Raw genomic sequence first — 16,503 nt, 5'->3', positions numbered from 1 at the left:
CTGACACCAGTGTTGCAAATTCGCGCCCGCCGGCGTGCGGACGGCCATGTAACTCGGATCGCGGCACGTCACCCACCGGACGGACAATTCTGTCGTGACCCTCTCGGACCAACGCCGGGAGCGAGTCACGGCTGGGGGCTTTAACCTCACCACGATCGTGCCAATTGCCCACCCGCGCAGGATATAGTCCCTCACCAGATTCGATCGACCTAAGTACCTGCGCGAATGGTCGACCGGGCGATTGCACCTCGCCGCAGGTCGACTCCAGACACGGGCCGCACAAGCGGCCCGTTTCGTGCTATCGGGATAACCGAGCGGTGTTATCATCGACCTGGACGGTTCAGATTAATTACCGGGATGTTGCACCCACTACAAACCCCTTACGTGATGCAGGATGGAGGGTCAATAAAGAAAAGACTAAGCGAAACGGGAAAACAGTTCACACAATGCACATTTATTACGTGACACACGGAAAACACACATATACAGCCAAACAGTCAAAATGCACATATAGCAGTTAAAACAAAAGAAACAATGACGCAGAGTTACTACCGAATACACGCACACACGGCAACACTTATACAGTTCTACTTTTCAGACGGCGCCAACACACATTTACTCAAAACAAAGGAAAGAAGCCATCCTCATAGACAAGGGGGCAGACAGGCCTGAAGGCCAATATGTGCGCGTGACCTGGAGGAGCGGCCAGGTCCGTGAGACCGGGGGGGGGGGTGGGGGTCCCACCCGCGTCCTCGTGACGCGTTGGCGGACGAGCCGCAGATGTGGCCGCGTGGCTGTGCCCCAACTCCGTGCTCCTTGGCGGGTTTCGTTGGCACGACGTTTGGAGTGGGGTGGGAACGGGGCTCCCTTTTTGCACTATCTCAGCGCGGGGAAAGGGGGAATTGTTGATGTCCTGGGGGAGGAGAATGGCGGGCTGGCTTGGGTCCCGCGACGAGCGATCTCACACCGCGACCTCGTCGCCGACTGCCGTCCTTCTCGCCTCGGACCCGAGCCCCTTTGCCTCTTCCCGCAACTCTCCTCAGCTGACTGCAGAACCCAACTCGATGCCACACCGATGACCTCGCCACCCGACTCCACTCTCTGCCACACCGATGACTCTACTCACTCTGCCCTGCCGACACACACTGCTACTGCCACACTCTGCCACGATTCGCCTTGCGCTCGCCGTTTTATAGGCCGGCAGGAGAAAACAATATGCAAATATCTGGATCAGGATGACCTCGGCGGCGGAGCCACGCTCGCCAATTGGACGGAGGAAAAGTGGGCGTGAACCTCCCTGATCCTAGAATTTGCATATATCGATTTCACTCAGACGCGCCTGGAGGCGGGGCCAAGCCGCTCCGCGCTTGCTAATTGGACGGATCAGAAGTGGGCGTGTAGCGTTCTTGATCCGAATTCTCCCTCGGAAAGGCCGCAATTTGCGCTCACGGCTCGGTGCGTATCGCTGAACGAGCCCAAGACAGCCCGACGCTCAGTGTTCACAGGTGGTGCGGGAATGGCCGTAGAAGGAGAGAGGTGAAGGTGGTGGAGGGTTTATCGGTGGTGGTTTGATGGTTATGGTGCCGTTTGGGAATGACGGTGATGCGATGTTTGCGGGATTGAGTTGTGAAGGTAAAGGTCGTGGCTGTTGGCATTGTTGTTGTCTGAGGGTTGGAGCGTGGTTGTAGGTGGTGACGATGGCTGGCGTGGTGGTTAAGGTGGTTGTTGTGTGATGGCGGTTGAGACGTGGTTGGTTCAAAATAAAAATAGAACAGAAAAACGGCTATCTCAAAGCATCGTAGCCGAATGAATCGCATAAAATCCCTCGAGACAACGGATTTGGGGCGAACTACACATGTACTTACGGGACCTGAGATATCTCACCTACGGGCCCTTCATGGTGTAATGCGAATTTTCACAGCCGTAACAATATATATATATATATATATATATATATATATATATATATATATATGTATATATATATATATATATATACATATATATATATATATATGTATATACACATGCAGACATATATGCATATGCATATATATATATATATATATATATATATATATATATATATATATATATATATATATATATCTATTTTAATACCAAGCTTGTACACTAAAAACTCGGCTCGCCGTCACACGATCCCTCTGAAATTGCTGTGACACTTAATGGACATGTCGCCAATGTTTGGGAAGTCTTGGCGTTCCATAGTACCACTTGCATTTTGCACAATGCGTATTTTTGTCATTCTCTGTGTACGGTCTGTCGTCTGCTACCAGCTATGTTGTACTGCTATCCCGTGCATGTGCACAGCTATCGCTAGTGTATATATATATATATATATATATATATATATATATATATATATATATATATATATATATATATACACATACATACATGGACACCCAGCAGGATTAAATCCAAAACCTGCCAAAGGGTGGATGAGCTCCTTGTGAGCCAATGGCCATCCTTCACATCTGGTGCCAACTGAGTCTGCAGACATCTTCCTGCAGTTGGTTACCTTCCCTCAGAGGTTGGTGGTCGGATTTTTACTCCGACCATCACAAAACACTTCACTCTGTAAAACACACTGTGGTGTATGTCGGGGTGGTGCGGAGGTGTCATCAACCAGACCGTGGTCTCCTCAGGTTAAGCTGAGGCGATCCCTTTGGGTGGGTGCCTGGAATGTCCAAAATCTGAAGAGATGGGGTTGGCCCAGGCATCTGCCTGGGGGATGGCCAGGCGGAGGCCCCCTGGAGTAACGGCAGAAAGTGGACACAGCAACACTCTTTGGTGCTGGCTCCCCATATGCATATACAGTCATGTGCCGCTTAACGACGTTCCGGGCAACGAGGGATCGCATATACGACGGATCTGCCAGCTCTAAAAAAAAAAAAAAAATGAAAAAAAAAATGTGGCTGAAAAATTCCTATCGCCTCGTGATATAGCCGACGTTGCGCTGCCAGTCGTATAAAAATTGCACGTACAATTATGTACATTGAACAGTACATAATACTTCATAATGATAATAAACAACGACAGTGTGTCCCTGTTACAATGCGATCGTTGAGGTCCATAAAATGTCATCGCGAAATCGGTATTCAACGAAATCAGCTTTCAAACTGAACCAATGTTTGCACGTTTACCTTCTAGCAAGTAAATTACCTTTAAATTGAAGAATTCCGCTAGTAAATCGTTGTTACAGTCGAAATTAAAACAAATTTATTTTCAGTGAAGATTTTTATGTTGTTAAAACAATCGCACTGTTCCAAAAATATATATCACAATTGACAGGAGCTCGTTTCTTCATTTGTAAATTATAACATCGATGCAATGATTACGTATTTATAAAATCCAAACGCTATTTATTCACCTTTCTCGAATCGATGTGAGAGGAGATTGTAAGCTGCTGCTAACAACACCGATGGCCGTCATGAGCTGCCCAAAGGTAAAACTAACGTGTCTTCCGTCTCTCTTGGATGAGTGTAACAATTGCCAACAGTATTCAGTACAGTAACATGCTGTACAGGTTTGTATCAGAGGAGCAATAGGCTACACCATATAGCCTAGGTGTGTAGGTTTGTGTAAGTACGATGTTCGAAAACGAAAACAAAAAAAGAAAAGGTTCGCACAACGACGACGTCGCTTAACGACGCGTTTCTCAGAACGTAACCCCATCGTTAAGTGGCGCATGACTGTATAATAAAGCGATATTCATTTGAACAATATCAGCCAATGGTGCTTTGAGCCATAACAATGTTAAATCATAAAACTTTGGTTTATAGACAAACTAAATATGATTATAGTAAACTATAATCTCCAGGGAATACTAATTTGGCATGTAGTTGGGATTCAAAACAGCTACATTGAGCAATAATTAACTTTGAAGCCATGATAGAACACTAATTCAATAGAGAACGTTTTTAAATCAAGATAAAGTTTGACTTCAATATCACTGAATTGTTTTTATTTATGATGTGCAGTGTTGGAGTACACTTTGCAAGAAAATGTGGACACCAACCATCAACCACGACTGGGCTTCCTGGACAGCCCAAAGTTGTCAGATGTTTGGTGAACCGCTTGGTCCTTCGAGATGGCTCATCAAGTTGTAGACGTCACATGGGTATTGTGCAGGTGAGATTGTATGTTGGAAGTAAAATTTAACTCCAAATATTATTGGATAGCTCTTTACTAAATAAACTATCAGGCTTTCTTGTGAAGAATGAGGAACCCATATTTTGTCCATCTGTCCTTTCTTTGTTTTGCCTTACAAACAATTCTGAGTAACAAAAACCTGTCATTGTTGGAATCTCAGCTTTATTTTGTGATGTGATTTGATATGCATAGATCCTTGTCCCGATCAAAAATTTAAATTTGCGTTGGCTTGAAAACAAATGGGTAAAAAGAGCAAGATCAAAATCTCATCAACTTTGGGAATGTTGCAGTTGTGTTGTCTCAAAAATTAGCACCTGGAACTCATCCAGCAATCAAATGATTGACATTTTTCATTTAAACAGAGACAACAAAAGAGATCAACACATTAAAAAGAGTGAGAGTTATAAGAATTGCTTATTGTGCTGTTATTGCTTTATCTTTATTCTATGTTTATGATTTAAAGTTGTTTTGGTAAGGTGATAAAGGTTTTTTCCCATGTTTACATTATTAAAAAGGAATATGATTTTTCCCCATGAATCCTGACCATAAAAACCTAATTCCGGAGAGAAGAATGCAATGTTGTATTTGTACCAATGCAATGTACAATGTAAATCACGTTGTTGTTGGTGAAACAGAAAAATGTCTTTCTCAGTATACTTTTATTTCGTGGCTCTTGTAATCTGCATTAATCTACTGCTTGCAAGCTCACAGGGGTTTGGGTGGCGAGACTGACCACAGACACGTGTGTGGTTATGGCAGTTAAAGAATGAGCGTGTGCTGAGGTTTGACCATTGGCTTAAAACAAAATCTGCTATTTTCGTGTTTGTTAAAAAATTGGTGGAATTGGTTGAAAAAAATTCAGTGGACTTGGAAAATTATTGGTTGACACGGCTTTTTCCCCCTGAAAGAATAATGGATGACCAAAAACATCTATAACGACAATGGTGCACTCATTCGAGTGCATACCTACACCATGCTGAACAGTTTACATTTTGTATCCCACTGATAGGTCGGATCTGAATCCGGACCTGAACCAAAATTGAATCGGCTTGTTCTTGTCATCCACCAAGCTTTGCTCCCAGACAAATCATCCACCTGGCTTTGTCATAATTCGTCTACAACTTTTTGGAACATCATGCTCTATATCGCTTTTAGCTCCGTCTCTCAGTGGTTAAGATTCACCTAAAAATATTAAAATTCTCGGATCCAGGTTCATATCCAGATCTTCACCAAAATCTAATCACTTCTTCCATGTCACACAACCAATCTGCCCACCAAGATTCATCCGAATGCATCCACAACCTTTTGAAATATTGCGCTGTATATCATTTGTGGCCCAATCTCTCAATGGTGAAGAATCACTTGGAAAAACTTCTCGGATCCAGATCCGGATTCAGATATTCACCAAAATATAATCAATTGGTCCTTGTCACACACTCAACCTGTCCACCAAGTTTCAGTGAAATCAACCCACAACATTTGAGATATCCTGTTCACAGAATGACATACAAAGACAGATAGACAGGGGGGAAAACATAACCTCCGTCCACTTTTGGTGGCAGACCAAAAAAATTTAATTTATATCTATCTTTATATATATATATATATATATAGATATATATGTATATTTGTGTATATATGTTTATCTCTATATATGTATATACAGTGGTGCCCCCAGAATCCGAATTTAATTTGTTCCAAGAGGCTGTTCGGATTCCAAAAAGTTCGGATTCCAAAACTATTTTCCCAAGAAGAAATAATTGAAAGTGAATTAATCCATTCCTGCACCGCAAGAAAACCCACTTTCAAGACACTTTCAACTGAAATTACCCATGTTTAAGGTAAAATAAGATGAGTAAATTACCTTTTCTGGTTCATGAATCTTCTTCCAAGCCTGGGGGATGAGCAGGAGCGTTGTCGCGTCTTCTATCAGGTCTGGATGCAACTCCGGCCTATCAGTGGCATTGGGATCCAAAACGTAAACTGTTCAGCCTGGTGGAGGTGTGTAATTAACCAGGAAGCACCAAATGGTGTTTTATATCCCAGTACACTCTGTGGAGACACAAACGTGCCATTTTCACTGCACGGTTCCACGGGAGAGAATCAAGAGGTGAAGCGATTGGGTGACGCAGCATGACGTCACTAACCTGCTCGCGCAAAAAACGTTGAGTTCGTTCAAGCCGATTTGTCAGAGGGTTCATTGAATGAGTTCGCTTTACAACGGGTTTTCGCGCTTTTATTTTTCAGAATCGTACACACGGTCAATTTTGGCAGCTCGAACATGGCAGCGAGATCAGACACACGCGTACCGCTCTCATGCTTAGCGATAAGTTCTTTCTTTAACTCAATTGTCGTTCTCACAGAGTTCCTCTTACTCCTATTTGCTTCACCGCTCTTCTTGGGTGCCATGGTGAATGCACAAGGGTGATAATTGAAAAAAAAACAGCACAAATAAAGGTGAAAACACAAGGTAAAGTAGAGATCGACACTCGAGAGATGCTTTCACGAGTACTTCCACCGACGAACTGAAAGAACAAAGCGCGAAGATGCGGGTCGAACAGGCGGGGGAGACTCATGTGAACAAACATGAACGCCACGTTGTGTTCAGTTTTTGAAAATGTGTTCGGTTTTTAGGGCAACATTTTCTCAAAGATTGTTTGGATTCCAATTTGTTCAAACAATGGGGCGTGTGGATTCTGGGGCACCACGGTATCTGTATATATGTGTATGTATATATATATATATATATATATATATATATATATATATATATATATATATATATATATATATATATGTATATATATATATATATATATATATATATATATATATATATATATATGAGCCTGGTGTTGGTGCAGTGGTTAGGGCAGCGGCTTGGGATCCAAGAGGTTCTGAGTTCAAGCCCCGTTGGGCCACTGAATTAATACACCAGGGGTTAACTCAGCCTGTCATCCTTCCAAGGTCGGCGAAATGAGTACCAGTATACTGGGCCGGTGTATACCCCAGTTAAAATAGGTGTACCATATCCCTGTGTCGTAAGAGGCGACCAGGGTTGCGTCAGGAAGGGCATCCGGCGTAAAACATGTGCCAAATCACTATGCGGATCATACGGATGATCCGCTGTGGCGACCCCTAATGGGAGCAGCCGAAAGAAGAAGAAGAAGATATGTGTATATATATATATATATATATATATATATATATATATATATATATATATATATATATATATATGTATATGTATATACAGTGGGGAGAACAAGTATTTGATACACTGCCGATTTTGCAGGTTTTCCCACTTACAAAGCACGTAGAGGTCTGTAATTTTTATCATAGGTACGCTTCAACTGTGAAAGACGGAATCAAAAACAAAAATCCTGAAAATCACATTGTATGATTTTTAAATAATTAATTTGCATTTTATTGCATGAAATAAGTATTTGATACATCAGAAAAACAGAACTTAATATTTGGTGCAGAAACCTTTGTTTGCAATTATAGAGATCAGACGTTTCCTGTAGTTCTTAACCAGGTTTGCAAAGACTGCAGCAGGGATTTTGGCCCACTCCTCCATACAGATCTTCTCCAGCTGCTTCAGGTTTCGGGACTGTCGCTGGGCAACACAGACTTTCAGCTCCCTCCAAAGATTTTCTATTGGGTTCAGGTCTGGAGACTGGCTCGGCCACTCCAGGACCTTGAGATGCTTCTTATGGAGCCACTCCTTAGTTGCCCTGGCTGTGTGTTTCGGGTCGTTGTCATGCTGGAAGACTCAGCCACGCCCCATCTTCAATGCTCTTGTTGAGGGAAGGAGGTTGTTGGCCAAGATCTCGCGATACATGGCCCCATCCATCCTCCCCTCAATATGGTGCAGTCGTCCTGTCCCCTTTGCAGAAAAGCATCCCCAAAGAATGATGTTTCCACCTCTGTGCTTCACGGTTGGGATGGTGTTCTTGGGGTTGTACTCATCCTTCTTCTTCCTCCAAACACGGCGAGTGGAGTTTAAACCAAAAAGCACTATTTTGGTCTCATCAGACCACATTACCTTCTCCCATTCCTCCTCTGGATCATCCAGATGGTCATTGGCAAACTTCAAACGGGCCTGGACATGCGCTGGCTTGAGCAGAGGGACCTTGCGTGCGCTGTAGGATTTTAATCCCTGACGGCGTAGTGTGTTACTTATGGTTTTCTTTGATACTGTGGTCCCAGCTCTCTTCAGGTCATTGACCAGGTCCTGCCGTGTAGTTCTGGGCTGATCCCTCACCTTTCTCATGATCATTGAGGCTCCACGAGGTGAGATCTTGCATGGAGCCCCAGACCGAGGGAGATTGACTGTTATCTTGAACTTCTTCCATTTTCTAATAATTGTGCCAACAGTTGTTGCCTTCTCACCAAGCTGCTTGCCTATTGTCCTGTAGCCCATCCCAGCCTTGTGCAAGTCTACAATTTTGTCCCTGATGTCTATAGACAGCTCTCTGGTCTTGTCCATTGTGGAGAGGTTGGAGTCTGGTTGATTGAGTGTGGACAGCTGTCTTTTATGCAGATAACGAGTTCAAACAGGTGCAGTTAATACAGGTAATGAGTGGAGAATGGGAGGGTTTCTTAAAGACAAAACTTACAGGTCTGTGAGAGCCGGAATTTTTACTGGTTGGTAGGTGATCAAATACTTATTTCATGCAATAAAATGCAGATTAATTATTTAAAAATCATACAATGTGATTTTCAGGATTTTTGTTTTAGATTCAGTCTTTCACAGTTGAAGTGTACCTATGATAAAAAATTACAGACCTCTACGTGCTTTGTAAGTGGGAAAACCTGCAAAATCGGCAGTGTATCAAATACTTGTTCTCCCCACTGTATATATATATATATATATATATATATATATATATATATATATATATATATATATATATATATATATATATATATTTATGTATATACACTGAAACGCAAAATAAACTTACCACCTTTTAAACCTTCAAATATCAACAATAACACTGCGTGTAGTAAATTTGTGAACTTATTTGTGGACAATCGTGTCCTCACTGTCAGACAAAACAGTCACGGATGGTCACTTGAACCTTCAATGGTCACTTCATAGCACAGCTGTTGAACAGCCGTTTTGACTGTCAGTGATTAGCCAAGGGGTACGGGATGATTTTAATGAGCTGCACGTGATGTCTTGATATTGGCTTTAAAAAGGCCAGTGCAAAATGGGCATTCCAATCAACATGCCACGATTGTCAAGGTCAACGGCACTCGGCATACTGAAAGGCGGATTGAGCTACCGTGAGGTGGCACGTCGCCTTGGCTGTTCACACCAGACAATATCGGCCCTGGTGGACAGAGACACCCTCCACAACTCTGCAGATGACAGACCTCAATCAGGGAGGCCAAGAGTCACCACTGCAAGGCAGGACAGGCAGATGGTCCTAAGTCAGGTGGCTTCATACATTGAGGACTGAGTGGGACAGAATCCAGCAGCAATCCATCCAAAGACTGGTAGGCAGTATGCTCCGACGATGCACTGCCTGTATCCAAAACAATGGTGGCCACACACGCTATTGAAAGGGGACTGACATTGCACCCTGTGCTGTTCTGTACTGTGGAACAAACTTATGAGATGGTGTATCTTGGTCAAAAACTTGACATGTCATCAATAAAATGCCAATGTTTCAATTAGTAATTGTTGGTTTGTTTTATTTTGAACTGTTACAATTTTATTACATTTCAAACAAGCGGTAAGTTTCTTTTGCGTTTCAGTATATGTATGTATATATATATATATATATATATATATATATATATATATATATATATATATATATACATATACATATAACTGTATTAATCCTGAACATAAAAACCTAATTCCGGAGAGAAGAATGCAATGTTGTATTTGTAACAATACAATGTACAATGTGAATCACGTTGTTGTTGGAAAAACAGAAAAATGTCGTTCTCAGCATACTTTTATTTTGTGGCTCTTGTAATCTACATTAATCTGCATTAATCTACTGCTTGCAAGCTCACAGTGGTTTGGGTGGCGAGACTGACCACAAATGCGTGTGTGGTTATGGCAGTTAAACCACGAGCGTGTGCTGAGGTTTGACCATCGGCTTAAAACAAAATCTGCTATTTTCCTGTTTGTTACAAAATTGGTGCAATTGGTTGCAAAATCAGTGGACTTGGAAAATTTAATAACTGGTTGACACAGCTTTTTCCCACTGTCAGAATAATTAATGACCAAAAACAACATTAACTACAATGGTGCACTCATTCGAGTGCATACCTGCACCATGCTGAACAGTTTACATTTTGTATCCCACTGATAGGTCGGATCTGAACCCGGACCTGAACTAAAATCGAATCGACTTGTTCTCGTCTCCGAGCCAAACCATCCACCAATCTTTGTCATGATTTGTCTTCAACTTTTTGGATCATCATGCAATATATCACTTTTAGCCCTGTCTCTCAGTGGTGAAGATTCACCGAAAATATTCAAATTCTCGGATCCAGGTTCGTATCCTGATCTTCACCAAAATCTAATCATTTCTTCCATGTCACACACCCAATCTGTCCACCAAGATTTGTCCGATTGCATCCACAACCTTTTGAAATATCGTGTTGCGTATCGTTTGTGGCCCTATCTCTCAATGGTGAAAATTCACTTGGAAAAACTTAACGGATCCAGATTCGGATTCAGATATTCACCAAAATACAATCAATTAGTCCTTGTCTCACACCCAACCTGTCCACCAAGCTTCGGTGGAATCGACCCACAACGTTTGACATATCCTGTTCACAGAAAGACATACAAAGACCGACAGACAGGGGTGAAAACATAACCTCCGTCCCCCTTTAGTGGAAGAGGTAAAAAAAATTAAATTATATCTTTCGATCTATCCACATATTCAAGGGTGGTCCAAAAATGTCGAAAAAATAGAATGTTGCTCCACAAGCTTAAAATTATTCTAATATGATCCAATAACGTGCATTATTTTTTTTTAGTTTGATTGGAGGTGATTTAGAGTTTGCTCCATATGATGACTTTTAGTCTCATGACTTGAATAAATTAGGGTATGGTCAGGTACAATTACGGGTACTTCTGGATGTCCAAGGTGGAAATGGAGTGCATTTTCGAACTCTATGGGGTCGATTTACTCTAAGAAATGACTGCACCGACATTGAATTCACTACCATTTCGAAAATATGACCTAAAACAAGATTTATCATTACTGGAGTTGAGTAACGAATCCTACTCATTTCGATATTTTCTAATCTATAATTAATTTGTTGTCCGTCTAAACATTTCTTAGAGTAAATCGACCCCACTGAGTTTGAAAATGCAGTCCATTTTCATCTAGGAAGTTGAGAAGTGTACGGATTCGCATCTCACCATACCCTAATTTAATATAATAATAACTAAATAAATAACTTACATTTTTCGTGAATCATTGAATCTAAAACACTGGATGTTGGGCCGGCTAGAAATAAGTTCAGGCGGAAGTGGAGACAGCAATACAGGCGGAGATGATAGTGGTATTTGGTAAATGAGACAAAATATTCTTATAGTTTGTAATTCCATTGATTGGAAAATTAGGGTATGGTGAGATGCGCATCCGTACACTTCTGAACTTTCTAGGTGAAAATGGACTGCTTTTTCTAACTCAGTGGGGTCGATTTACTCTAAGAAATGTTTGGACGGACAACAAATTAATTATAGATTAGAAAATATCGAAATGAGTCGGATTAGTTACTCAACTCCAGTAATGATAAATCTTGTTTTAGGTCATATTTTCGAAATGGTAGTGAATTCAATGTCGGTGCAGTCATTTCTTTGAGTAAATCGACCCCATAGAGTTCGAAAATGTATTCCATTTCCACCTCGGACATCCAGAAGTACCCGTAATCGTACCTGACCATACCCTAATTTAACCAACTCATGAAACTAAAAGTCGTCATATGGAGCGACCTCTAAATCACCTACGATCAACTTAAAAAAATTTTTAAATGCACGTTATTGAATTATAGTGGAATAATTTAAGGCTTGTGGAGACATCTGAATTGTTTTTATTTTTTTGCTGTTTTTGACCACCCAAATATATATATATATATATATATATATATATATATATATATATATATATATATATATATATATATATATATATATATATATATATTGTGACGTCCACGGGACTTGAACAGTCCCGCCAACGTAGAATGAGCCGAAACGATGGAGGCGGTTTATTTGTTTATAACCCAAACATGGCGGTTCTAATCGCTCTACCGCAAACGGGACGAGGAAGGTGGCACGAGTCACTTTTCACTGAGTTGATAATGTTTATTTTATTTTATTATTAACCAGAAATAACAAGACTCGGCAAGAAGAGGGATCCGGGGCGATTCGACGGGATGGTGTGGGATCTGGCGTGGGGAAAACACAGACAATTCCAATGAATATACAGATCTCAAACCCTCTAAGGCGCCAAGTTCACACACACACACACACACACACACACACACACACACACACACACACACACACACACACACACACACACACACACACACACACAAAACGTAGCTATTTCTGGTGGTCAGGCTGGACCGTGATGTGGACGCAACTGTCCCTGGATCAGCATCGGACGAGCTGGCCTTGCTCTCATCAGGGCGGGGGGGGGGGGGCAGGAGAAACCGTGGTGCTGTCGACCTCCTGGTCCTGGCCCAAGTCCGCTCACCGCCGCCAGGGAATCAGTTCTGGCGCCAAATTGCGAGCAGGAGAGGAAGGCAGGTCCGCCCGCCGTTCGACCCCGTACTCCGAGTCAGCAGAACCCCAGAGCCAACCAAGGTGAGGCACGAGGCTCAGCAAGGCTCCAAGACACGATGAAGAACACGATCGAATCAGCACAACAACAAGCACGCTTCCCGCGCAACAGCCTCCACACCAAAAAAACACGATCTTTTTGTCCCGATCTTCTTCCTCTTCTTTTTCGACCCCGAACAGAACGTTTTTATCCTTCTGTCCTCGTCACTTCCAATCGAGCCGTTTATTGGCCCACCGCCGTCGCCTTCCGCCAATCGTGATCACGGGACGGAGCCATCCGCTGCACTGTCCTGTGACGTCACGGCCAGTCTCCAGAGAATACCAAAAGGGGTTTACGCAGACACACTTACCCTATCTAATTACGTGACAATTATCATTTCCCCCTTGAAGAAATGAACATTTACTAGACAACTTATCACCACTGAATTGCTACTTATTACATCGAGATCCTGTTAAACTCGAACAGCATGGCATACCTAATTAAACATCCTAATTACCCTTTGAATGCATACCCCCCCTCAAACGTAACAATATATATATATATATATATATATATATATATATATATATATATATATATATATATATATATATATATATATATATATATATATATATATATATATATATATATATATGAGTGTACATGTATATATTGTTACGGTTGTGGAAATTCACAGAACACCATTCAGGTATCCCAGAGATCAGTTATGTCGAGAAGTCTGTGTTCAGATAGATTTCCCCACCGATGTCTAAGGGATTATTCGTGTAACCGGGTTGTGATCTTTGAGTTAGCCGTTTTTCTTTTACTATCTATATTTTGGACCAACCACTTCACAACAACCACCTCCACCACCAACCGCATCTCAACAACCACAGCCACCTTCTCCACAACTGCCTTCACCACAACCACAACCGCAAATTCACCTCAGCACATCATTGCCAGAAGCCTTGCATTCATTAAAGGAAAGCAGACAACGGCCCTCACCCCCAACGAATAACATCTCCGCCGGCCAACGCAGCAGGAGCACAACCCTCCAGAAGAATGAAAATGACCCCGATTCAGCGAGGAAAACGCCCTTGTTCTGGAAGTTTCTCTCATGCGCCGGGAGGAGGGGGGTGGGGCTCCGTGGATAAAGGTCGGAGGCGCTGGAACGCTGAGAGTGTCTGGGAGAGAGAGAGAATTGTGGTGGTGGAAGGATTGTGTGGTGCAGAAGAGAATTGAGGCGCTGGAACGCTGAGGAGAGTGTCTGGGAGAGAGAGAATTGTGGTGGTGGAAGGATTGTTTGGTGCAGGAGAATTGTGGCGCAGAAGAGGAGAAAGAACTGTGAGGGTGGGACGAGCGAGAGGTCGGAAGAAGGAGGACGGAGTCCCGAGGGTCCACCTCACGGTCACTTTTCTTCCTTTTCTTTCCGGGGTTTTTGAGTGAAAGTCTGTGGCGCCATGTCCTTAATTAATTGTACATAATAAATAGACCAACGGTTGTAGTTCTTTCTCTTGCTCATGTCCTGTCCCTAACCCCCATTGCATTAATTGCTTTGATTACATACGTACCTGATTGCATACATGACTGCATATGTGTCGTGTGTGTAATAAATGTCCGTGTGTGAATGTTTAACCGTTCGTTGTATCCTTTCCCTCAATTGAACTGCCATAATTAAGTTCGGAATATAGCTGGTTGTTAATAATTACCGATAAGAGAATTGTAGTCGGGTCAATTTATGACAAACAACCACCAAACCCACAACAAATTGCAATAAAAGGTTTCTCAGTGGTTTTCATTCCTACTGGATATACTGATCATAGGAAAAAGTCTACCAAAATCTGACATCCGGAAATGGGTTAAAACAGTCATTTTCAAGATGGCCACCACCAGGCTTTGAAATAACTAAAACAGCTATAACTTCTTCAATAATTGTGATAAAAACATAATTGTTGGTTCTGGTCCATGGTTTTAATGGATCAGCAATCCACTGGTGTCAATAAAATTTAGATCTGATCAGTGTTTAACCTGAAATCCAAGATGGTGGCAAAAATGAAGGATGTAAAATCAATAAATTGTCTCTATATAATCAAACCTCTGTTAGGCAATCACCCAACATTCATCAAATTCTTACAAAAGGGTTTTCAGTCTTCTCTTACCAGCTTATCTCTACGTACAATAAATGAGTGAACTGGAGAGCAAACACCCAGATGTGTATGAGAAGTTTCAAAATGGCTTCCATGTGATCTGGCGAACCAACCAGTTTTGGGCAGGCCTCAGCTGTGATCTAGTCATCGAACAAACACTCATGAGATCACTAAAGAGCACCGGTGGCTTGACTCATGGCAGTAAGATGACAGAGGAACACCCAGCATTGTGGACAATGTCAGCTCCCATAACATCTGAGGTCAACGTCGCCATGCAGGACTTCAATGATCTCACATACGCAACAAGCGAACAGCATAAAGAAGCAACTGGTGCCAGAATTGAAAGACATGCATTCGACCTCTCGAAGATAAGCACAAAGCTGAATGCATTTTCACCTTTCTCCTCTGATCCTACATTGAGAAATATCATAAATGGTATCGTGGCAAGCGAAGACATCAACGTGCATGAATATGAAGCTGTTGGGAACAAAATCATCGAGAGAATGATTGGACAACCTGTTTTCCTTCTCCATCAAGAGGACAGAGAAAGCAAAGACCCTGGGAAATTCTAATGATCTCCAGGTTGCTCCTCACAGAACCATCGACTCCAGTGTGCTATTCCAGCGATTCCTGGTGGTATCCCAGATAGGTGATTTGTCACTTGAGGACGTGATGAGTTTTGAGCTCAGTCCATACCCTCCATCCCTCTTTGAGGACAACAAGATCTTGAGGAAGGCCGACAAACCTCAACTCGATCAAGCTGTCAATGACCACTGTACCAAGGCACTGGCATGTGAAGGAGTACCTGACACCACACCATCAGCACACCTTAAGACTGAAAGGTATGTTCTTGATGGTGGATCCTTGCTGCACAAGCTCAAGTGGAAGAAGGGAGATGCATATGGCAAAATAGCCAGAGCATATGTGGACTTCACAACAAAACACTATGAGACAGCAACTGTTGTCTTTGATGGCTATGGTGCAGGCTCTTCGATAAAGGATAACACTCAGCAGAGACGGGGACAAGCCAACAGCTATCCGACTGTGAACTTCACCAGAGAAACTGAATTTGATGGAAAGAGAGATGAATTCCTATGTGTCGGCAGTAACAAGCAACAGCTGATCACCTTAATAGGTGATCAGCTGAAGAAAGTGGGCTGCACAGTTATTCAGGTAGAAGGGGACGCTGATGTGGACATTGCCAAGACAAGTAAACAGCACAATTCTGCATTCCACCACACTAATCAGAGAGGACACAGATTTGTTGATGCTTTTGCTCCATTACTGTATACCAGATGGAAAACCACTATATTTCAGATCAGACAACCAGTCAAAAAGCAATCTGAAAGTATATGACATCA

At 42.3% G+C, this 16,503-nt stretch overlaps 1 protein-coding gene across 1 annotated transcript in view; it reads left to right on the top strand.

Annotated features, from left to right (window-relative positions):
• Positions 1-16,503, top strand: part of LOC147029278 (integrin alpha-9-like) — a 219,502-nt gene that overhangs the window by 125,234 nt on the left and 77,765 nt on the right. Inside the window, exon 15 of the mRNA XM_085872069.1 lies at positions 4,005-4,155. Coding sequence (XP_085728195.1) covers positions 4,005-4,096 — 92 coding nt within the window. The 3' untranslated portion in view covers positions 4,097-4,155. The remainder of the gene's footprint in view (positions 1-4,004; positions 4,156-16,503) is intronic.

The sequence above is a fragment of the Eptatretus burgeri genome, chromosome 3, assembly GCF_056783735.1.
Source record: "Eptatretus burgeri isolate ZD-2024b chromosome 3, Ebu_testis_v1, whole genome shotgun sequence".
NCBI classification, from domain to species: Eukaryota; Metazoa; Chordata; class Myxini; order Myxiniformes; family Myxinidae; genus Eptatretus; species Eptatretus burgeri.
The sequence above is the reverse complement of the archived record's forward strand: the minus strand, read 5'-3'. Positions and strand labels throughout refer to the sequence as shown.